This window comes from Rhinichthys klamathensis, unplaced genomic scaffold (assembly GCF_029890125.1).
Source record: "Rhinichthys klamathensis goyatoka isolate OS25496 unplaced genomic scaffold, OSU_Roscu_1.1 h1tg000154l_1, whole genome shotgun sequence".
NCBI classification, from domain to species: Eukaryota; Metazoa; Chordata; class Actinopteri; order Cypriniformes; family Leuciscidae; genus Rhinichthys; species Rhinichthys klamathensis.
In genome coordinates, this window is record NW_026606689.1 from 94,082 (window position 1) to 119,441 (window position 25,360).

The window sequence follows — 25,360 nt, forward strand, 5'->3', positions numbered from 1 at the left end:
AATCCCGCTTACGTTGACTGCTCACGGTTCAACACAGCAATGTGAGCCGGCTTCCGGCTGAGAGTTTTGATTAGAGGAAATATGTGCCATTTGCTAACGCACCAACGGATGATGATGATGATGATGATAGCATTCAGTGAGAATTGTCAATCATCTGTAAAGCCGAGTGTCTTATGTTAGTGAGCTTCATTTACAGTGAAAACAATTTGGCCTAAATGTCGCGTATTGTGCTGCGTAAATTGGACGTGCTTTAGTCTGAATGCAGAAGGTTCATTTGCTCTGCATGAATGCCCCACCAGATTCTAACTGGCAGCTGCCATTCTGCTTCTGTGTGGGAGTCTGTGGCGGGCCGTGACATTCGTTGGCATTTATTCCTGTCGAGGGGGTGCAGAAGTCCTACCTGGCAGAGAGGCAGAGGAGCGGGTGGAGGTGTCCGGGTGGGGAGGAAGCCCCTGGCTGGAGCTCAGCTGGGGGTGAGAGGGGATCTGCAGGGTGAAGCTGCGCTCCGGCACCCCGGTGCTGCCCCGCGGGAGTCTCTTCACCTGCACAGAGGGATGTCTGCTGATTGACAAAGACTGATTATGAGAGTTGGCTAATAGATATTGTAGAGCAGTGGCTCTCGACTGGTTTTGCTTCAGGACCCAGATAATTTAGGAACAGGGATTTAATTGTGTTTGATTGGACACAGCCTTTGACATCAACAACAAAACATATGTAAGTGTTTCTCCTCCCTTTTAAATACTGATAAGCTCATTTCTTTTGCTATCGTTCCTCTGCTCAAATATGCTTAGTTGCATTTTATTTTTTTGTTTAGTGTTGCTGTTCTTTTTTTCTCTCTCTCTGCTGTCTGTGACCCTTCCAAAACAGACCTGATATTTTTGGGGTCAGAAAGTACACCTCTATTTTGACTTTCTTTATGTGTGCATGCATGTATGTTTGTATTTATTTATTTATTTATTGAACATTTTAGGACAGTGGAGAATTGAAAGGAAATTATAGTTAGAATAGGAATGGAATGCCGACATGATTTAATCCAGATCCAATCCAGAGCATGCATACTAAGTGCCAGGACAAGTCGACTACCTTGACAATTTTTTTACTACTAAAATCATGGACTGTTTCACTCCCAGGTGGAATCTGACAATTTTGGGCATTTTCTGTACTGATTTGGGGAGAAATCTGCATATGTCTGTAGAATTGATGGTAAAATGTGTTAAACAAAGCTGGAAGCATTTTCAAAGTATATAGTTTGAACAAGCATGGGGTTGGAGAGGCATTTTAAGGACTTTTTGTGAAGTACACACAAAATTCCCTATTTTTATGAATGCATTAGATTGAGATAAGTCATTGCTTTGCTTTTCAACTTCATTAAGATGTTGAATAAAAGGATCAATGCTTCTTCTCAAATGTATCTGGATCTGTTTAGTAAAGATGTGGTTTGTTTACAACCTGGCTCCAATTTCCAATTTTCTTGCAAGAGCCATTTACACTCTCTATCTCTCACACACATATACAAAACAGGACCTTTTCTCCCAGAACAGAGTTCAGTCAAGGTAACTACTAGTGCTGGGTTAAAAAAATAAAAAAAATAAACGATTTCGTGATTTGAATTGATTCTCATTTTGAACAAAACAATCTCGTTTCTTAAATCCCAAGAACATTATTGTTGTAATGTACCAAATGAGAGGGTTCCCTGAAGTTTTACTGCATTATTCGGGAGAGATTTTTTTCTTTAAGAAAATCGGAATCGATATCGCTGTAGCGCCTCAGGTCACGCGAAAAGTTACAGCATGATTTCAGAAGGTGTGTTGAAAGATACAGTACAGCTTACAGAAAATACGTATCATGTCACATTCAAATCACTCAATCAGTGTTTTAACCGTGGAAAGAAGTAGATAAAACAGCTTGTAAACAATGTCACGTAATGTTACATTTACCTCAGAAAAGCCACTCAACTTCCAAAAACTCATTAGTCAGCTAGAAAAAAATAACCCTGGAGAGGACCATTTTGCTAAATGTATGCACTATATTGCATGTTCATTGTATTTTTACGTAACCTGTTTTCAATATTTAATGTATTTTTGAATAAAATCTGTCACGGCAGTCTGTCATTATAATGACAGTCACCATTTAATTAGAAACATAACTATGATATAGTCCTGTTAATATAACGTTATTATAATAAAAACTTAATTATGTCTAATTTAAATGCAAGTAGCTTACAAGTCAGTGAATTTTAACATTATAGTGATAAGTCAAAAGTTGAAATTGCGATATAAAAACTCACAATTGCCAATTTATATTACGCAATTGTGACTTTATATTACGCAATTCTGACTTTATCACACACAATTGCGACTTTATATCACGCAATTCTGACTTTATCACACACAATTGCGACTTTATAAAAAGTCAGAATTGCGAGATGTAAATTTGCAATTGTGAGAAAAAAAAGTCAGAATTGTGAGATAAAAAGTCGCAACTACCTTTTTTATTTTTTATTCTGTGGCAGAAACAAACTTCCATAATTATTAGATTGCTGTGTGTCTTCAGTACAGCGACTGTAAATGTTTAGTACATCTTAAAGGTGTACCTGGAAGTAGAGGTTGCATAGCCAGTGGTCCAGGTCAGTGGAGAGCAGATGCTCAATTTTGCGGAATTGGTTGAGTGAGGAGTGCGGCCTGCCACGCAAGAGAGGGGTCTTGAACTTGCCCTTGAAGAGTTGAAGGGAGCAGTCGCAGATGGGAAATGCACCATAGCCCACCACACAACTCACATGACTGTGATCACCAGGCAGACATAACAGCTTGAACAATAGCACACTGGACGGCAACAGATCACATGAAGCAGGTAAGACCTGAGAGAGACAGAGAGAACAACAACTAAATCTAAAACCTATCATCTAAAACAAATGAAAATTATAATCTATTTTAAACAAGACAGAGGGAGTTCAGGGTCAAAGTCAAAATGATTTAAAAAGCACTTTAAACACAGAGCAGACCTAAGCAAGACTAAACTAATTTGCATAATACATAAATAAAAATAACATTTATATAAACACACACAAGCACACACTTGTATCTAAATGGAAACATAGACTTCTATTGCTTTTATATACAGCTAGTTATAAATACTGTAACATAACTCTAACCAACACCCTAACTGAAAACTTTATTTACTTTATTTCTACACTGTTTTTTACAAATGAGGATATCCCAAAAATGAGCTTTTTGGAGGTTTTGTCCCCAAAATATGATTAAGTAGGATATACACACAAAATTCAGCACACAATGGTCATTATGTTGTTGCACAATGTACAAGTGCATCTTATATATAGACAGGTTTGAAATATATTTATAGAAGTAGAGTATACAAGGTTGATGATGATGATGATGATGATAATGTCACACCAAAAATAGGACATCAAAAAAATTGATTACAGCACGGCAAGAAAAAAAAATCTATTTATTTGTTTGTTTGTTTAAAACCCTGTTACTCACCTAACCTATTACTCATTAATCCAAACTTTGGGTTGTAGTAAAAACATATTAATGAAAGATATTGTAAAGACAAATTGTGGCAATTATGAATAAAGATTTATTTATTCATTTTATTTTTTTTAAATATTACACACAAAATAAAATAAAAATAATGGGGCCCAAGGTCAAACCAGTGGTCTACAGCATTTCCTCTCTAGCTAAAGATGTAAATGTGTTAAATATGATCTAAAGTTTGAACCTAGATGATGAAACATCAGAATGAGATTACAGCTGGTTTCAGGAAGCCATCTCAGCAGGGGCGCCAGCATGTGACGATCCCAACATGACAGCCGTGACATCACTAGAACATGTAAACTAGGCACATTTAACGGAAAATGTGGTATATCAGGATAATGTGGCATGAGGAATACCAGCGTTTAACACACAGAGATCCTTATTTACCCATCAAGCAAGAGACAGACCTTTAAAAAATGAACTGACAGAAAGAAGCGCTTGACTTCATCAATCATTCCTGGAATATTTCATCCCTCCATTAGGAGTAATGGAAAACGGAGAAGACTTGTTTTATCACATTCATCATGTGTTTCTCTTCTAATCGCTTTGTGCTCGCACCTAAAAAAACGGCACAGATTCCCTGCGTCGGGCCTCAAATTCATGCCATAATCTCCTGCATTATACATATTGAAAAATATTTCAGACGCTTAATTCACTGAAAAATAAGCAAGAACATTGCTGACTGTATCAATTGGCAGGGGGAAAAAAAGATTAAAAAAAGAGAGTGAAAACAATAAAATGACTGAGACGTTGTGTTTCAGGCCTATGTCAGTTCTCAAGTGGAACTGCAGCATGCTGGGAATCTATTAAAGCATCACAGCGATCGCATTTCATTCAAAACAGACCTGTGCTTACTGAGCAAACTCCACAAGAGAAAGAGGGAAAAGAGAGAACGCAAACTTGAAGGCATACATAGAAAAAAATAAATACAATAAAAAGTTCTACAGACTGTGTCAAGACCTGTGTAAAGAATCTCTCTTTTTTCTTTTTTTACAGAAAAAAAACACAGCAAATGGGTTTAAATAACAGCATTTTCATTTTGGGATGAACTATTCTTGTGAGTGGGCTTCCCTCATGGACTGCTGGTCTAATTTTGCTTTTAAACATATCGTATCGACTGTTTTTGCTTTAGATGGAAGCGCTATGAAACAATGGAATGAAGAGATGGGGGGGAAAAAAATGAGACTAAGACTTCAGATTGGCAAAGATGTGAAAGATTCTTCTTATCTTCCGCTTCCTTGCCTGGACCATCACGGCTTTCACATCCCACTTGAAGGAAAGACTCAAATCTGCAAGATGGATCAAACCAGAGCAACTCTAAGCACCAGCCAGAGACACTCAAGAAAAACATGATGAGCTGTAGCTTTCCTCCTACTATCGCTAATTCCTCATTTCCTCTGCGAAAGCTGTGAGGAAAACAGACGAGATGAGGCAAGAGCACACGGTAATGTGGGCAACAGCAAAAAGCAAATGAGCCAATTACAGACAAATCTGATGGAAATCTTCGAAACATAAACATCAACAGCAACAGGATTGGCTATAAATAAGAGCTGGTAGAGGATAGAGGAGACTGACACTAGACAATCTCAATGGAGCGCTAAACGATTGCCTGCCAAATCAGAGCCCACGGTTTTGGACCAGAGAGGAGGAGTATTCAGTTAAAGCGGCCCACTTTATTTTCTTTGTGTCAGATGCTTCTGTCTGCAGATATAGGCCTGACTACACAAGCGCATGCTAGATTTAGGGCTTTAATGATTGAACTTGATCACATTTTAGGATCTTTATTTACAGTGTTTGCAAGGCACTGGCTGAACAATATTTCTGGTTAGGATTTGAAGTAAACTAATAGAATTAATTCAGCCTAAAACAACTCAACTTAACTCTCCCATTCAAACTTTGTTTTGAAGATTATTTCGGTTTTTGGTGTGCATGTCAAAAAGTATTAAAAATAAATAAATAAATACAATTTAAAAGATTTTGAGGATAAAGTCGTAATATTAAAAGAATAAAATCGCAATGTTTTAATAACAATTCAATAATAGGCCTTTTACAAGAATAAAGTAAGGTTACAAGATTCAAGTAGTAGTTTTTGAAGAATAAAGTTGTAGCATTATACATACTTTTTTTTAAAATATAAGACTACACTTTAATCAAAACTTTATTGTTAAAAATGTCCCTTTATTCTCATAAAAAGCCTATTATGAGATTATTCTCATTTTTTCATAGGTGTGCTGTGCTTTTTTAAATTAAACGATTAACGTCTGCCATTGACTTACACGGATCCTTCATTGGTTGTCTTTCTTACAGTTCATAAATTAATAATCAGTCTTTACTTCCAAATATTTGCAGTATATATTTGCATAGTTGTTCACCACACAGTGACTGATTTGATTCTCATTCACAGCCAACAGAAAACAAGATAACCTTATAACCTTAACACTGTCCGTTTGCTCTGAATGGCACTAATATTTTCTTAAATGCACATGTAGTTATTTATTTTTCTTATCTGTCTCAGTAGTTTTACTTGAATTCTGACACTGCTGGAATTCAGGTTTCACTGCATTTCTACTTCATTTTTATCCCAATAAATCGTCAGCTCTTGTATAATGAATTATAAATTTGATTTACGTTCACACACTAAATGTCATGTTAGAAAAGCAGCTGTTTTATTCACAGTGACTGTCCCTCAAGTCAAACCTTGAGCTTTCAGCAGCAGTTTTTAATACAGTCTCTTTCCACTTCCATACACTCACTGACTGTGTAATATCACATTTCATAAGCCTCATTCTGACTCTATATTTAATAACTCAAGTGGAACTGCAGTGAGAATAACTGGAGCGGTTCTGTTTTGGAGTTTAGTACTGTCTGATGACCGACACATTTGATTTTCGCTGGAATTAAGATCACTGAAATGCTCAGAAGGCACACCATATCAAAAGCATTTTCCCTATCCTTGTGTGGGTGTTCTGCACAAACCCAAAGCTAACATTGTGCAGAATGCAGTCAATCTATAAAGTGTATTTTTCTTGCGTGGCTCTCTGAAATACCTGATTGTGATTGGTGGCAACAAATCGTCAAATGTTTTGTATAATTGTCCTAAATGTCTCACGAACCGAAGCTCTCTGACAACCTCCATTCAGACAGAGGAGCCCCGAATTTAGTGAGTCTGGAATAGTGTTTTAGCCTTTAGTTAAATATGATTGTTATTTTTTATTTCCTATACATGATATTTTATTTCTTATGCATATGTTGTGATTATTTTATGATTACTTTAATTCCTTTTCTATGTAAAGCACTTTAAATTACCATGGTGTGTGAAATATGCTGTACAAATAAACGTGCCTTACCTAATGCTTCTTGGCAACACTATGCGCTTTGTTTTGTTTTTTATAAATACTTTTTTTTTCCCTCAGTATGAACATATTAAACTGATCAAAAGTGTAAAACATAAAACAAAAAATGCTGTTTCCACAAAAAAATATGAAACAGCACAAGCACAACTGTTTTTTAGCATTGGTAATTATAAGAAATGTTTCTTTAGCAGCACATCAGCATATTAGAATGATTGCTGAAGGATTGTATTAAAGTAATAATGCAATAAAAACATGTTGCATTAAAAAAAAAAAAAAAAACAGATGCCGCTCCTTTCGTTTTGTTGTTTATGTTTATTTTACGAATACATTTATGTTTAACATCAGCCTCCTTCTTCCCAGAACTTGAACTTTGTTACAGTTACATCTCTTAAAAATTAACATTATTTTATTTAATATAATGAAATAGCTGCAAGTGCTGAATTACTACTTATACAGGTCACTTAATTTGACAAATTCAAATTGTGGGCTAATGCAGCACTGTTTTACATGGTCAAAGCAATCATACTAAAAATGCATTTGGGTGTGTTAAAAGTTATATTATAATGTTACTCTGTATGTCAGACACTTGCTGTGCGTTGCAGTAAGCTAGATCGATATAATATCATATTAATTAAAGCTGAATGACTTGTGTTGATAGAAAAATGCAATTCATTTTTTTTAAATATATTGTATGGTGGAGAAAATTACTATTACCACAAATTAGGCTTTTTCTGATTAAACTATTTTTGTTGTCTCTGAGGCATACGAGGGTAACGCAGATGGTACATCATTGACAGGCGACGCAATGACACGGGCTGTTACACTGGTTAAAACTGCTAATTTCTCTGGATTTAAACATTGGACACAAAAATCTTACAGATTTATACACAATGTATGTCATTCAAATTAAACCAGTTTAGTTAGGTCAACACAATTTAGTTGGATTAGGTCAAATTAATTTACCGTAGTATGTTAAACTTAACGTTATTACATTTGTCAAACAATTGTTTTTTTTATGTTGGCCTAACTTGTTTTTTTGGGGGGTTTTTTGTGAGGTTTAATTAATTTATTGACTGTACTAACATTACCATAGTTATGACTCACTGAGTGAAGCAACTAAACTCACAGCGTAACCATCATATACCTGCCTACTCTTCTAAGTGCTACTCTTCAGCACAATAGCAACCACAAAATTCAAAAACATTACAGAAACTCTTATAAATGCCCAACATAACTGAACATTAAACACTAAAATGTCTTTACCTTTACTGAAAAACATAAAATAACACTTAATCCATAAATTTACTCTCCTAATGCAAAGCATCCTACAGATTTACAGAACTACAAATCCACTGCTCAGTTAATACTGTATGTCAACAAAAACGATCAATGTAGTTCTAACACAAATGGATTAAGTGAACTCTAGTTTTAAATAAGGTAGATTGAACACAATGAAATTAAGATGTGACAAAACGTTCAAAAATCATGTTACTTTAAATTTTAATTAGACTGAACAAGAGGCAAAAAAAAAAATTTGAGAATACCTTTGCCCTAGGTGAGCTGAAAACAGAATATTTTTTAATAAAATAAAAAAAATGTTTTTTTTTAGCTTATTAAATTGTGAAAAGAAATCTCATCATTGCTGCCAAAAACATGACAAATGCCCTCAGTGTTGTACGTCAGATGACAGACGGCCCCTCTAAACAGCGCCCGTGATTGATAGTAGTAAAATACCGCACAATTCCTAACAAAAAGGTGATGAGTTTTGATTGCTGTGCTCTTTAATGTAGCATGAATCCACTCACATCAACAATCATCAAATCAGTTCCATGAACATCAGACATTTTGTTGTTGGGGTTAAATAAACGGCAGTTCTGCGGGTGTCTCAGGAGGGCAGTTTGCTGGGGTTTTCTTACCATGTAGAGGCTCTGGTTAATGTTGAGCTCTGTGTCACAGTATCGGCCCTGGTGTTCCACGGGTTCTGTGCTTCCAGCCCACTGCTGCTCCTGCAGACGAGACCAGCGCAGCGTTCGGCCGCCCAGTTGACTCTGAAGAGACATGCTCAGTGAGTACAGACCTCTGGGCAGCTTCTCTCTCACGGCCCTCAGACACAAAACAAGCACCTCTATGGGCTGCGGAGTCCGAGTCCATTCCACCTACAGAGAGAGAGAGAGAGAGAGAGAGAGAGAGAGAGAGAGAGAGAGAAATATTTCACTATGTAAAAACAATGATTTATAGAGAGAAATAGAAAAGACTTTACAGAAAACAATTTCACTTGCATTGAAGATTCTATTCTCTTCTACTCTTTATTACAGCTTTATACTGGATATTTACACCAGATTTGTCAATGCTTGTAATCTTTTTAAAAAAATCGGTATTTTGAGATTTGTTTGGGAATTAATCAAATGTGAATGGAATAATGAGTTGGCTATTCTTAATGTTAAAATGATACACACAGGCTATGATCAGAATGGAACACTGGCCTACAATTTATTGAATAATGTGCTGTATACTAATTTTAAAAAGTGAGGCATTATTTCACAAGTTTCAAACTGTAGTATGCAAAATTGCTGTCACACCTCATCAAGTAGGATGTGAGTGGCACTCAGTTATCATCTAATATATCTAATATATATATGCATCTATCCTGTGCAGTGTGTTCTGATGTATCCTGCACATTTTGAAACATGTAGTAGGTCATGCAGCAGAACAGAACTTTATACACATTATACATATTAAATACTTCAGCAACAGTTAAAGTAGTATGCGATTTGAAACAGAGAGATTTCCAGGAAATAAAGGTGAGGAGGATTTCGCATTTCTTGCAGCTGTGGCGTAAGGGGCGTAACGCCATAACACTCGCCTAGATGACATTATAGCAGCACGCTGGATCCTTAACACTTCTCATCCCTCACTTTCTGGCACGCAGGCCGGCTTTTGCTGAAACCTTGCTGACAGATCGACAAAACACGCACTCCAAACAGGAAACAACCCCCCTTCCCTCCTCCTCCCCCCCAAAAAAACACACACACTCATGCATACACACACAAAAACTTATTTTCTTTCTAAGTATAGCCTAATATTCCAAGATTAAGCTTTCTCCTTAATTATTTTCATTTTAATTAGTAAATCTTAATTAACAATGAACATTTACCCTTAAAATTTTTGGCGTGAGAATGACGGAGGGGGGGAGGGGGTGGGGGGGGGTTGGGGGGGATCTAGTGAATAAATATGACAATCTTTTTGAGTCCTGAAGGCAGGATTACCGATGCAGGCAGGCTTAGTTATTAAACACGTTCTAAATTAAATGCCTCCATGAATTTTGTACAGAAATATATTTTCATAGTTTTGCATGCCAAATGTGACATTTTATATTTGAGATTCATCTGCCACTGTAATTTTGGAAATGTCATATAAACAAAGATTTTGTCATTTACCAATGAAATTACTATGCGTGGCAGGTCGACCATTGCTTTTCTGGCTGTGCGGGTTGTTTCAAGTCAGCAAGCCATAAAATATCTTTATCTCTCTGAAACACAGCAATTTGAGAGATAATGGAACAGTGACTGGGGGGCACGGATGCCAGGCTGAGGAATTATACTACAATCTCACTGCGTTTACTGCCTCCCTCAAAGCTGACTCTCTGTCTGCAAACCAAGGCTGCAGTTACTGTTGAGGCCCTCTTACAGGAGTCATTACAACGCAAAACCTCGCTGCAACAACTGAACTATCTGCTTTGGCTGATGTCCTCTTCCTTTAGATTTGGTTAAGTCAGAAGACTTAGGTGCAGCTACCTGTTCCCATACGCTTTCATTCCTTGCATATTTTCAAGAAATGTGTAATATGTCTGTCCCCATGACTGATATCATTAACAGGATACTGAACTTAATCACGTTATTTGATTCAGCTCTATTTAGCGTGTAAGTCAAAAGAACATTTAAAACATTCACGTTATTTCTACCTTTGTATTCTTTATTTATAATTTCAGTCAATTTGCATGTGCCCATTTATCAGCATTACGTTTAAATGGGTTCAAATATAATTTGTGCTTTCACTAAATTGCTGAATTTTTACATGCTGTTCAACCTTTTTATGTTGTGACATTTCTGCCTTTTAAATAATGGTTTGATCTTTCTGACATCAGATTTAAGGGAATGAAATCAGTCTTTTACGACCACTTGGTTCAAACAGAGGCAAGGTTCTCTGGCAGTTAGTTACTCAGTATATAATTGATTGGCATCTTTAAAATGTATCACTTTTTCCTATAACAAAGCTTAAAGGAATATTATTGTTCTTGGCAACAAATGAAAGAATACTGTCTGTAAATAATGTGCTGTGGTGCAATATTTGCTACTCTGGTTGGTTTGCTAGTTGGCAATTAGACAATTCGCATTTTCAAACCTGTTTTATAGTGTGTTGTTTATTATAATGCACATTAAAACTGAGTGATACTTCAAGCTTTTCATAAAGGCAGAGATATGTCCACTGCAAGAGAGATGGTGTGAGTGAGTGAGTGAGTGAGTGAGTGAGTGAGTGAGTGAGTGAGTGAGTGAGTGAGTGAGTGAGTGAGTGAGTGAGTGAGTGAGTGAGTGAGTGAGTGAGTGAGTGAGTGAGTGAGTGAGTGAGTGAGTGAGTGAGTGAGTGAGTGAGTGAGTGAGTGAGTGAGTACCTGCCAGTGGAGGTCAGATTTGATGCCTAGTGGCTCTGTGTTTTCATTCTCTTCAATAATTTCACCATATTGGTCGATGATCTCAGCCTGCTGTTGACGCAAAGAATTCTGCAAGCGATTCTCCGCCCTGATAATACACATACAGACATATGTTTACTTTGCTATCTACATGAGGACATACCATAAAATGTTTAAATAAATAAATACATTTCTTTAAATCATCCTTCCAATTGAGGATGTCAACAAAAATAAACCCAAATGTTAAGCAATTAGTACAACATCAGCCAAACCATTTAAAAATAAATAAATAAAGTAATATCAGATATCCAGATACTAGATGACAGATTCTACAATACTGCGACTGAAAGTGTTGGAAATCTGTAAAAAAAATTGATGTGTCACAACATTCATTGAATATTGTTGGTCTGGCCTTGATCTGATACAGACGTCTAATATGACTAACAGCCACCCAGCGCTAATATGAGAGGACATGGAGAGGGTCATCTAACAAACCTCTGCACCAGTGTCCAACTAACATCCCTGATTTCATTAGATCAGTCTGTGTGGCGCTGCACAATTATTAAAAACTTAAACACAGCCGAGCCTGCAGGCCTGACACTCAGAAACAGAGAGAGAGCGAGAGAGAGAGAGGGCTGTAGACTGAAGTGAACAGGATGAAATTGATGCTACTTTGCTTCCAATGACACGGACAGATTTCCTCGCCTTTGGCAACTTACCCAGAATGCACTGGTAGAGACAATACAATGTGGAGTATATTACATCTCCTCACAAATGTCAGCAAAATGTAAATGGCTATGGAAACACAGATTAATGATTATTTCACATCAGATTGGATGTAGAGAAATCCACGCACCGCTGGAACACAGAGTAGAGTCTGTCCTGCAGAACGGCTTCCTCTTCATCTCTGTGCCTGATCTGCAGAAGCAAATAATACACATTTAAATATTACAAAAACTTTCTGAACAAAAAATCAAAGATTGTATTCAATATTTTGAAGAAACCAAATTTTAAAATGTGACGTAGTACAGCGATAAACCAGACTATGTCACAGTAAAAATGATAATGTAGAGCAAAACGTTTCATTTACTAGCAGTGCTTGCAATGCAGCATAAGAATAATGTTAAGATTTAAAGTAAATTTTGCTGTTGTTATGACACTCAACGTGTCTTGCTCAAATAAATTAACACAATAGTTATGATTGGAACGGAATATACTTTATAGCTTACAAAATAATATTTTTTTAATTTATGCAAAATAGTATGCATTACGCGAACAGTATTAAATCTACACTAAATATATTAGCAATCATCATAATCATCACAAGATCATATGGTGATTCTGTGCATAACGAAACTATTAACAGTAAACATGTTATTTACTTCAGAATTATTACGATTATTATGGTAGTATGCTATTCCCATAAATGTGTGCATGTATTTTATTAAGAATGCATACTATTTATGTTCTATGGTATATAATTGTATAGCATTGTCCACGTTAGCCTGTGACAGTGTGTTTGAGTGATAGTAGTGTGATTGATGGGGAAAGACAGCAGAAGGTCTCAGCAGCAGCTCCTGTACCTCAGGAAATCTCATTTGACATACCTACAGTAATCTTTCCTTTTTCTGGACACACATCAGTACCTTTGAATTTCCCCTTAAGAACGACATTACTCTCTGCTTCCTCGCCCACACCTTTTCCTCTGTCTTCCCTCGCTCTGAACGCTCTTCCTGCCAAAAAGGAAAATCCATGTTCTTGTTTAGGACCAACACACTGCATTCTGCAACTGTATGTGCGGCTAAGTTGAATTCAGAACATTAGAGACGTGTTAATACAATCTTCAGGCAAACCCTACAGACACACACCGCAGAATTCAGTCAGAACGTTAAAAAGGCTTTATTTACTAGCTGACTGACAGTGGTATATCCTGTGCTGCTTAAACACACATTATTGTGAAATAGCTGTGGAGTGTGGTAGGGATAATGTTGTGTTTTCCGAACAGTTGGAGAGCAGAATAAAGCTCTCATCTGCAGTCGCACATAAACCAAGAGTGATTATTCAACACACGCCATGACTCAAACATAACCATTACATCCCATCCGCTCCTTACGCATTCATTTCTCACTTCAACTTCACATTCTCTATTTAATGTGCATCTCTTCATTCGCATTTCAGTCATATGTTGCCAAGACTGATTACAGCTTGAATATGTTGGCTAATTCTGATCTTGTTCAACGTAATTTAGCATTTTGTGTTTTGGACAATTCCTCCATATGGAATAACATTCAGTTGAAGGGAAGATTGAAGCGTCTAGAATATGACCTGCAAAATCTCAGATAAGCTGACAAGCTCCAGATTTTTTAGCTTTGGTTTCAAATGAAAAACAAAACAATAATTTCTCTGCAGACATAAATAACATGAAATTATTGTACAATATATTACCTATAATGTACATTCACAGAGGGTTTTCACCATACACAATACATCTGGGCCACATTTACAAATAAATATACACCAAAACAAAAAAAAGATATATAGTGTCATTCAATAACAAAAAATAAATAAACTGTATAACCTAGTAATACAAAATAATAACATAGAATACAAAATCAAATAACACAAAAGTAAAAAGTCACATTGTGTGACTTTTGTGTCTACTTAGTGAGCATTTTAAGGCATGAAAACACTTTCTAAAGATGGGCAGTATGGTTATGTTGTACTTTAAGACAATTCAAGCTCAGTGAAAAACAAATTCAACAAAGATAGTGGATGAAGTGAGAAATATTGATTGTAAATACAGCTTAGCAACATAAATATACAGTAAAACTGATTGAAAACAAATCCAAATCAATTCACTCATTTTAGTCAGGATGCTGCAAGGTAACTTCCTAGACAGTACAAAAAAAAGCAGCTTGCGAAGTTTTGGAATATAACTGTTGTCTAAGCTGTTAGACCACGTTAATGAAATTTTAAGTTGAGCTGCTCATGCGGTTGGTTTGATTCCAAATTGTGTCATGTCTCAATCCCATTTGTCAATAAAAAATAGAAAAACGCCTAAAATAACACAAGTTCGCCTGGACCCGATGACAATGCAGTGCTGAAGTATCCACTATCCTCTCCCTATGGAGGATCCCTTTCCCACTCTACAGATAAAGCGCTGTGAATTCCGGCTCGCGTACCCCGAAGTGATAAAATAAAACAAAATTCTGTATAAAAATTTATAGGCAAGAAAAGTAGTTTGTTTAGGCTGGGTTGTATGAATTACAAACCTGCGCACATATTTTAAAAAGCACATAACTATAGAATTCTGAATGAGCATGTGAACGCCGTCAGCGTTAATCACAGGTTCGCGTTTAAAGTCTGATCATTTCGACGGAGGTGAATCAATCAAAGTTAACTTTAGCTGGAAGTAACATTATTCAAGAACCGCTATAACGCCAAAACAATCTGTTACCTTAAAGGGTTAGTTCGCCCATTTAAGACATGAAGTTGTATGCAATCCTTACCAGCACTACAGTGCATACACACTGACCCACTCTGTTGTCACCTCCCTGGTCAGAGTTCTGGCCGCTGGAAGTTTTTCAATAAAGTACTCCCGGTTATTTTCCGGGGTCACAAAACTGTGCGTTTTTACGTGAAAAAATGATTTGCGTTTCAAAGCTTGATTAATTTACCACACAAAAAACACGCCGGTCAAAATTCATACCTCAGTTTTAATCGGCACTATTTTCTATCCATTTCTATCAATCCGCGCTGCTGTCAACGTCAACAGTGCGCACGTTCCGATCAGCTGTTGATAGCGCGACTCGCTGACAACATGTCTGACTACGAAACTTCTGATGATGAAACCAATTTTAGCACAATGTCAGACGGATCAGATGATGAAAGTAATTTTAGCACAACGACAATGTTATTGATTGCAACACAAAACCTCAATTGTGTGTGTGTTCAATCAAATAGTTTTCTCAGCAAATTGTACCAATATCCCTATATACTGTTTTTATATTAGAATATATATATTTTATATTCACGTGTTTTATAATGGAGTCTAAACATCAGCTTGTTTACCGTACAGTTTAGACATGGGATCATAAAGTTAGTAAATAGAGCTTACCCGTGGTACTGGTACAGCAAAACTCTTTAATTTTCCTTTTCCTCCTTGGTTGGGGATGTAATCGTCTTCGCTGAAGTGAGCACTACACACACGAAAATCCTTTATTCTGGATATTTTAGCTCCCGCAGAGTAGCCGATAGCAACCAGCCAAATCAACAACACGCGCTTGCACCCCCTGCTGGTGAGATCGACTAACAGCAGATGGAGATTATGCTCGGTAAGCTGTCTCATAGTTATATTCGAAACAGGAATACGATGGAATCTGAACTTTGATCGCGGCACATCCTTGTGGTCACAGCCTGGGAATTTACAAGTTCGCACCATTGTTAATTTAATACTTTTTACGTCGTTGTAAATCATTTGTGTAAACACTATGGAACAGCTGATCGGAACGTGCGCACTGTTGACGTTGACAGCAGCGCGGATTGATAGAAATGGATAGAAAATAGTGCCGATTAAAACTGAGGTACATGAATTTTGACCGGCGTGTTTTTTGTGTGGTAAATTAATCAAGCTTTGAAACGCAAATCATTTTTTCACGTAAAAACGCACAGTTTTGTGGCCCCGGAAAATAACCGGGAGTGTGTGTGCACTGTAGTGCTGGTAAGGATTGCATACAACTTCATGTCTTAAATGGGCGAACTAACCCTTTAAATTATATGTTTATCTCTGTAAAGCTGCTTTGAAACAATTCATTGTTAAAAGCGCTATATAAATGAAGATGACTTGACTTGACAAGTAAAAGCATAAAAACTGAGAGTGCTGAAAGAACAGTATAGTCTGAACAAACCCCGATAGTTTTGTTGATTAAAATAAAAAGTTTGTTGCGTCATCTCTCGCGATTTGAAGACAGACTGTAAACTGGGTGTAATAAGTCCGGCTGTGACATGAGCAACTTCAGAGCACAGATCATTCTGACCAGCAGAGGCTTATGGGCTTATATATAACTGACCTGTTCCAGCACGGGTTTGCCCACTGGGATCATGTCTTTCTGCACACGCTCTCTGAGCTGCTCCACATACTGAGGGATGACCTCCACTCTCCTCTCCAGCAGCTCAGTCCTTCGTCGATCCCTCAATCCATCCTCAGCCACTGGTTCAACATCCTCAACACGCTCAGACACCACCATACCTACCATACACATGGACTATGGTTATACAGCGAAGACACATCAAACACAAGTCTGAAGAGTCAATGATAGTGATGTTAAGCCCCGCTCAGAGGTTTAGACACATTCTTCATCTGAACCAAATTACACAGAAGCACGATTTAATTAAACCAGTGAGTTAATCAAACAGAGTAGTGCTAATGAAGCCCTAATGTGATTGCAATAGCTTCACAGTGCTACACAACACACAAATGGGGAAACACCTGGATCACGTGTAAAGATACATGTTAGCTCTGTTAAAAAACCTAGTGAGCTGCTGCCTACCTAGACAGCATTTTAAGGCAATCACAGGCACTCTGCTGATGTGATGGATGTTCAAAAAGATAGATACCTTCTTTTGGCCCAATTCTAAGGTAGCACAGCATGTATCCTTCATGCATAAGGCAATCTCATAATACATTATGACAGGCTCAGTGAAAGCATTTATCCAAGATGGCAGAAGCAGCAAGATGCTGGTTATAAATGTAATTTATTCAATACCAAAAAGTATTGATACAAATAGTTAAATTCAGTCCAAATAAAAATAGATTTCAATATAGTCCAATATTTGTGTTTGTTGTATATTATTACTCTTAGCATATTATTACAACTTGCTAACATTCAACTCTTATGAAATCAACTTCTCTGAAGGAGGAGCTCTATTTCTTTTTTTACACATACTATTTGGACTGTTCCAAATCCAGAAGTAAACAGCAAGGCGGCTATCAAGGTTTTGGAACAGAGAACCTCAAAAGTTGGTCGCATTGAGTCATGGGGCCCTATTTTAACGATCTATGCGCATGGTCTAAAGCGTACGGCGAAAGTGCACTTAGGGCGTGTCCGAATCTACTTTTGCTAGTTTAACGACAGGAAAAATGGTTGGCGCACCCGGCGCATGGTCTAAAAGGGTTGTCTCCATTCTCTTAAAGAGTAATGGGTGTGTTTTGGGCATAACGTGCAAAAAACCAATCAGAGTCTCATCTCCCATTCCCTTTAAAAGCCAGTTGCGCTCGCGCCATGGCATATTCGCTATTTACATGGCGGAATTGCCAAGCGGAAAAACTGAACCCTTCTCTAGCGTTCAGTTTTTTCCGCTTGCAAATAGGGAAACGGATCTGCTCATGCACGAGGTTAAAGCTGCAGTCCGTATCTTTTCCTCTTTGTCGCCATCTCTCTGTTCGAAATCTGTAACTGCAGTGATTCGCGGAATTATTATCTTTACGTGGGTTGTAAATCGGCATGAAACAGCACGGATGAACACAGTGCTTTGAGGCGAGTGCTCCTGTCAGTCACCGCGCTGTGTGGATACTGTCATACAGAATCACAGATTCACTTTTTGAAAGTTTGACCAACATAAGAATTTTCATAAGAAAATGTCTTCTGAACAAGTAAGTAAAATCCATTTTTGTTTTGACCAACTAAGGGGGAAAAAGCATTCGACATGATAAGCTTCGTTAGATTTAATCAACGCGATTTACAGCAACCGTGCAAATTATAGCCTACTTTGTTCTCAAATTGTTCATGTTAACAACATCAGCATTGCGTGACTAATGTTAAATTTAATGTGTGTTATGGTTAGCAGCTACCTGCGTAGTTCAGAATTCATATTCTCCATAATAGCAAAACGAGAAAGGCACAACAAAGGAAACTCCATAACTGTGTGAATTAAGAAAACGTACTGTTACACGATTGAACTATTGAAATGTCTTACTTGTTCAGCAGAAAAAAGCCGTCTCTTCTTCCGTTTTGAACCCCTTCAAAACACGGAGTTCACGCACTTTTCAAAAGCCCCGCCGATGTTTAAATCCGTGTGTTCCCATGAGACGGTTTCTTTCTCTTTCTCTAGCCACCTTAAATCCGAAGTACGAAGTCTTTTGGGTTTTATAACTGCTGAATCTCCAGTTGACACTGATGATTGTTGTTTGGATCTTTCTGGATGCCATAAGTTTAATTATGTAAAGTGCTGCGAGAAAAGCCTATACATCTAAACATCTCGTCACGCGCAGTATAGCCGGCTAGCCGAAACTCCTTCTTTATGTGTACGGGTGTGACGTCATGACGCAAAAACATGCTCGAATTTCCCACGGAAACCCACCAGTACCACTGGAATTAAAATCATTATTACAAGCTAACCGTTTTGAATCTAGCTATGGCAAGCAGATAGTTTTGACCACTGGCAGAATAAGTTTTTTTTAATATAATTATTTTGGATTATTTTTAACTTAAAAAAGTTACGGACTGGAGCTTTAAAGCGCGAGAGAAGACCATCTACAGGACAAAGTGTACAGTACACGCGTTGTGGCCTATAGACGCACATTACTAACGCGCTCTTTAAATAACAAAAAAATATTGCGCCATTGACTTTAGACCAGGTTTCAGTTGGTCAATGTGAATGTTCACTGTCTATTTCTGTCAATTTCAGTTGCCTCAAAATAGCAACGCGCCAACAATGTGCCTGCCCTGAACACACCTCGTTTTCAGACCAGCACGCCCATGGGCTCACAAATGGGTGCAAATGCATTTGCTATTTAATCAACGTGGCGCAGGACGTGAAAATGACAACTGCGTCGGGCTGAACCTAGCAAAAAACACTTGCTTCGCGCCTGGCGCTGAATTGCGTCGGATGAATGATAGGGCCCATGATGGGTTCCCTCAGAGTTTTACTCAATGCATACTGGACTGTGCCCATTCTGCTAATGATGCTCCAAACCCCTTTATATGTTAGAAGTGTGGAGAGATATTTAGAGAATTACCAGACTTTGGACTACATGAGGTGTCGGTGAAGAAGGCTTGCAGGCAATTGTCTCAAGTCTATTGTGACTGTGTTAAAGCCTCATGGATGGATGCTACCCATGATCGTCCTCCTCCTTCTACTGTTTGTGTGTTAATCCTGTATCCTCTTTCCTTCTGTTTCTTTGAAGGATTTTATGAGCATTCTTAGACAAAAGTGAAGAGGCTAATCTATATACTCCAGCTAAATCCACAACAATCCAGTTGAGTGTTAGACAGCTAACACCGTATTCGTGTGTACCGTGAGGCCTAAACCCAATGACGGTCTGGCAAACCAATTACAACTGCTGTGCGGTACCTCAACCGATCCACTGAGAGCATTTTACACCAAGACAAAAGCAGCATAAGCCCGACACTCTACTTGGGAGAGAGTCTTAATCCGACCCTCTGCTAATGGGACAAACACTGGAGTCACACACAACAATGGCTCTCGCACAGGAAGTTGAGCTCAGTGCCTACCTGAGAGCTCAATGCTTTTTTGGGGAAATACAACAAAAGCATCCTGCTGGGTAACAACATCCTACATGTAAAATCACATGAATCTCATAATGAAGTTAAATAGGAGACAATCAATATTTTATAAACCTGGCCGGTGTAATTTATTTCCACAACATTCACATGATGTCTCCACAGAACAGAGCATTGTTATAAGTTCAGCCCAGTGGAAAATTCTACTGCTCAGTGGATGCTCTTTCAAAGTTCATATGATTTATATTTCATTAAAGCATATACTTTGTTTCAGAGGTGTCTCCTAACATTCTTAATGATAAGAACAAATATCAAGAAAAAGGAGAAAGGTCTGAGTAAGCAAAGTTTCTATTTGATCCCATTGATTGCTGGGAGAAACAATTGAGATATTTAAGACATTGTGTTTTTTCTTTCCAAAAATTCCAAAAATCTTTACCTGGTAAATCTATGACAGTGGAGGCGTCTTCTTCCTGAAACATTTCGGAAAGTTTCTCATAAAGGTTCCTCTCATCTTCATTCATGAACTCTGGGAAGAAAAATCAAATTTGAATAATATTTCAGCTGACGGATGGTACATTTTATTGCTGTGCTCTCAAACACCTCTCACTGTCTGATTTCGCATGGATTGCAAAGTCCAAATGTAACATAAAGGAACATATGGCAGGAATTTCCAACAACTGACACTAATTCCTGACCTTCATTTACATTAAATGATTATAGCTCAGAGCTAATAATAACATGCTAGTAAGTCCAATGTAAGTCGTTTGACAGCAATGAAATTTATGCAAAATATCATTTGAAGGTGTCCCCACCTCTGGAGTGTCATTATCAAAGGTTTGTAGGTTTGTGAGGATTGTGTAATATTACAGGATGGTGATGTCCAACAGATATAGTCAAAATGGCTTTTCTGTTAATAGCCATGTTTCATTATAACATGCATATGACTTTGCTCCCCAGAGCACGCTTTTAATAGACGCGCTGAGGTGCACATAGCGATATTGGAAGGAACCCCCTTCATTTAAAGGAAGTTAAGGAAAGCATGGGGATCGGAAATGGAACTGACCAATGACAGGTGACCTTCGGCAATGACAGTCACAGCACTGCTCAATCTTGTGGCCCATTGGTAAAAGTATTTACATAGACCGGCCCGCCCAACACTCTGACAGGCTGTGAGTGATCTCGCTCACCCCGCTTTAATGAACTGAGACGGCCTATTACGAGAAAAAATGGCATACTTAATTCCAGCTCATCTCTGCCTCCAACCCCAGTCATCCTGCACCGCCTTGGGTCACCCTCCACCGCCGACGAGGGGTCAAAGTAATTTTGGGCACCTTCATTTCCTGTGGAAAGTCCAGGCGGGCAAAAGAGAGAAAAGAGAAAGTGAGGGGGGCTGATGGTTGGTGGGCTGGTTGAAGTTAGTGATTATTAGAAGCACATGATGTGAAAATGTTAATTTTGAAAGTCCACACCGCTCTCGCCGGCTGGCACAGGCTACCTGATAAGGCCCCGCTCGGTCACGTTTCCCTGATCTGCGCTCAAGAGGGCCCGACGCTGCTCAGGGGCCTAATTAGCATGCTAGGAAAGGTCAGAGCAGGCAATCTTTTAAACACAACCTGCCATATGTTACCTGTGTTCAAAAGAACTAATAAGAAACGTGTATAAGTAAAGGAGCCCTGAATTTCAAAGACAATACCCTAACACTGCTCCGGGGTCACCGGTCAGAGAAAGAGGGAGAGAAAGCGAGAGAAGGGGCGACAAAGCAAACGCTGTATCCCATTGACTTCTTATTAGCAATGGCTGACCTTTGGGCATCAAAGCGTCTTACCAGAGTTTTATAGAAATCCAGCAGCTAGAGGGTATACCTGTTAAACAGTTACTGCTCTCTGCTCTTCACTACTCAACACCTACATATCTCAACCACAGGTTTGGCATATTGAAAATGGCTCGAAAAGCCGTGAAAGATGCTTCCGAGCAAACCTCAACTATAAAAGAGCTGATATGCTTAGAATTTCAGGAATTCCACAAATTAGCAGAACTGATGGCGGCTAACGAAAAAGCGACCTGAAATAAATGTTTTTCAATGAGAGCTGTCAAGTATTTCAAATTAGAAATAAAATCAGTAATAAATTTGACTTCTAAAACAATGAAAAAAATGTAAAAATAAATAAATTTGGAAATCATCCTAAACCTATATTTCTCAGTCTCATCCTGCCAATGAACATTGCTACTACCTTCTAACAAAAAGGCAACTGGATCGTTAAACCCCAAACTGGGACTTTTTATTCCTTCTACAGCCATAGTGAGAGTTGCAATTTCTCTCATCAATTTATCTAAAAGTATATCCTCCTACTCGTACTGTCTCAGTTTCTGGCGTCATGAGCAAAAGCGACTTTTGGCAATGCAACAAAGTTGTGTTGACTTCATGCAAATGAGCAGCGATGTGAGGCTGCAACTACCAATGGGAGGGCACACAATGATCCCCCGCCTGATACAGATCGACCTCAAGCGATTTAAACGTTGTTAGTGTGAACGCCCCATTTGACTGACATTCAACCATCAAATAAATTAAAGTGACTTGAGTCTTGAAGTAAAGCACTTTCCACGGTAAACACAGTTTGGCTTCCATATCTGTTTTTGTTGGAAGGGGCTGAACATTCATATTTGCATAACGTTGGCGGTCTTTGAAATGATGTCTTTGAATTATATCTTTGATTTAACTATGGCCTGGCCATCTTCCAGTGTTTCTCATCTTTAATCAAACTCTCCTCTGTTCTTCATGCACACTATCAATAATGCAGAGCTGCAATGAAGTTTGATGCTGCTAGAATAACACTGATTTGTTAGGGAGCCTGCTTATAGATTTAGGGTGGGGAAATCAGGCTATTTTCGTATATGTAAGTAAATACATTCTCAACTACATGCTGACAGAATTTACAAAAACAGCCAAAAGACAGCTTCTCTTAGGACAAAATGATCTGTCCTTTCTATCTTTTTTTTTCTTTTGCAGTGTGAAATGAACATTGATGTAGTATTTATCAAAGGAATTGAACACAGCGGTTTTACTTTTGAAATTATGCATAGGCAAAAGCTAAGGTTTGATCTCAGCTTGAATTTGATAATCATTTGAATTATTTACATGCGGGAATATGCCTGCCAGCTAAAACACTCTATGTTCATTCCAGTGCTCTGTGAGCTTTCACAACACACACAAAGACGGGAGCCGTCTGAAATTTAAACTCCACTCCAACTTTATCTTCTTCTGTTTTTTGTTTATTTACTTGCTCCGTTGCCTATTTTGTGGTTTCATTGTACGTATTAAATCTCTGTTATTAGTAATATAAAATTTAGTTAAATGAGAAATAAACTAAACTAAAAATGGTAAATGGACTGCATTTTATATAGCGCTTTCACAGACCCAATGGCCACCAAAGCGCTTTACATTTTCCCTCACATTCACCCATTCACTCACTCATTCATACATCGACGGCGGTGTCAGCCATGCAAGGCGCCATCCAGCTCCTCTGGAGCAGCTAGGGTTAGGTGTCTTGCTCATGGACACCTCGACACTTGGTCAGGTGGGACCGTGGATTGAACCACCAGGTTTGTACAACCTACATGAACCACTGAGCATCAGTGGTGTGCAGTGCTGTTTCAAAATGAGGAGGCAAAGTCCTCACAGTTTTATTTAGAGCTATGTGGTGTTTTTAATGTGCTTTAAGATAAACCATGTGCAAATTCATAAGTCAACACCATTGCTGAGTATTTTCTCCTTGTTTCCGACATCACAAACTACCTTGTAACCAATCACGTAAATGTGCTGGTTGGCTTTAGCATATCATTAACAGCCAACTAAGGAATTAAGGAGTCTCTCTCGAACGATGCCAGCTAGGTTGTCCAGGTTTTATTTTAAAACAAAAAACAGAATATACAAAATATTTTTTTTGTTGATAAGAAAATATAACGGTATAGCGGGTGCATAATGTATATTATGATGTTATAATGAACTATATGCATTTCTCCACTGACGTTCTGAGTTGTTCAAAGGGTTTCTGATGATAGAAGGCAAACAGATATGGCGAACGGGAAAATAATTTGCATATCATTAGCAACACATTATTAGCTGTTTGATAACATAGTCAAGCAAAAGGCTTATCATATTAATTACCATTATGTGTCCGACGTTGTAAAGAACGATACCAGTGAACAGCGTTTACCTCAGTAAGTTGGCCGAGTGAATCTGTGAGCTGACGTGAGTGGAGGCAGGGCTAATTAGCATATTCATGATTCCGCATATTTCTCCCCCCTTAAAACTTCCACTTGGTTTTGAGTGCCCTCGAAAGTAAAGTCCCCTCAACCAGTGGCGTCATGCCCATTCAAAGTGAGGGGGCACGTGCCCCCTCAGATTTTTCCTCCCTGATAATTTTTTATTTCTTCAGTCTTGTTATAATCAGATTCAGCGCGTTGTTCATCTTCAATCCGCAGCGGTGCCGAGCAGAGCGCACGTCAGAAACAGAGGACAGTGTGTGTGTGTGTGTGTGTGCGTGCGTGTTCATCTGAGCCTCATTGGTCTGTCACTGCTCGTCAATGTCAGAATATTTGAGATGACCAATCAAATCAAAGTAGGCGGGCTTTATGTTCACAGAAGCTGAGCGCGAATTTTAGCAGTGAGACTCGACGCTTCAGTGTACAGTCAAGTGCGAGATGTAAGTAGCTAAACTAAACATTTCATATTTGACAGTTTTTTTAGTTCATAAATGTTAAACGAATGACAAAAATAATCAGGCACACGAATATACTTTTGTCTAATTTCGCCATTTTGAACTGAAAATAGGCCTATGTAACGTGACTTGTAATGTAATTAGTTCCCTTTCGAACGGTCACTTCGTATTGCGTAGCTATACGCAGTGGGGAAACTCCTTTTCCTCGATTTACTGAAACCTATATGTAAAACGCATTTGCAGCTGCACAGCCAGCACACTGAGCGTCTGGCACGCTCATAGGCTGTGCTGCCGCAACTGCACAACCAATGGCGCGGGCGACTCTGACCTGCAGCCAATGAGCTAGCTCAACGTCAGAGCCCGTCAAGGGGGTGTGGCTTAGCCTATAAAAGACCCCCGAATTCGCCATTATAGCAGATTTTACTCCTTCAGCGACAGTATACATGTCCCTGAGCCTTTTACTGTGAATTCGCCGTCGAACAAGCCTTTCAGCCTGAGCGAGCTTCTCTTCAGCAGACTTCGCCTG

General features: G+C 38.4%; 2 protein-coding genes across 2 annotated transcripts in view; both read right to left on the reverse strand.

The window, feature by feature from the left end:
• The window catches only part of LOC130090926 (uncharacterized), a 95,438-nt gene extending 86,376 nt beyond the window's left edge, over nucleotides 1-9,062 (reverse strand). The window contains exons 1-3 of the mRNA XM_056258573.1: nucleotides 8,824-9,062; nucleotides 2,594-2,857; nucleotides 401-542 (exon numbers count right to left, since the gene is read on the reverse strand). Coding sequence (XP_056114548.1) covers nucleotides 401-542; nucleotides 2,594-2,857; nucleotides 8,824-8,967 — 550 coding nt within the window. The 5' untranslated portion in view covers nucleotides 8,968-9,062. The remainder of the gene's footprint in view (nucleotides 1-400; nucleotides 543-2,593; nucleotides 2,858-8,823) is intronic.
• Nucleotides 9,063-9,801: 739 nt separating this feature from the next.
• LOC130090924 (orofacial cleft 1 candidate gene 1 protein homolog) overlaps nucleotides 9,802-25,360 on the reverse strand; it is a 38,822-nt gene continuing 23,263 nt past the window's right edge. The window contains exons 4-10 of the mRNA XM_056258572.1: nucleotides 21,352-21,456; nucleotides 20,553-20,642; nucleotides 16,664-16,842; nucleotides 13,241-13,327; nucleotides 12,451-12,512; nucleotides 11,577-11,703; nucleotides 9,802-9,858 (exon numbers count right to left, since the gene is read on the reverse strand). Coding sequence (XP_056114547.1) covers nucleotides 9,802-9,858; nucleotides 11,577-11,703; nucleotides 12,451-12,512; nucleotides 13,241-13,327; nucleotides 16,664-16,842; nucleotides 20,553-20,642; nucleotides 21,352-21,456 — 707 coding nt within the window. The remainder of the gene's footprint in view (nucleotides 9,859-11,576; nucleotides 11,704-12,450; nucleotides 12,513-13,240; nucleotides 13,328-16,663; nucleotides 16,843-20,552; nucleotides 20,643-21,351; nucleotides 21,457-25,360) is intronic.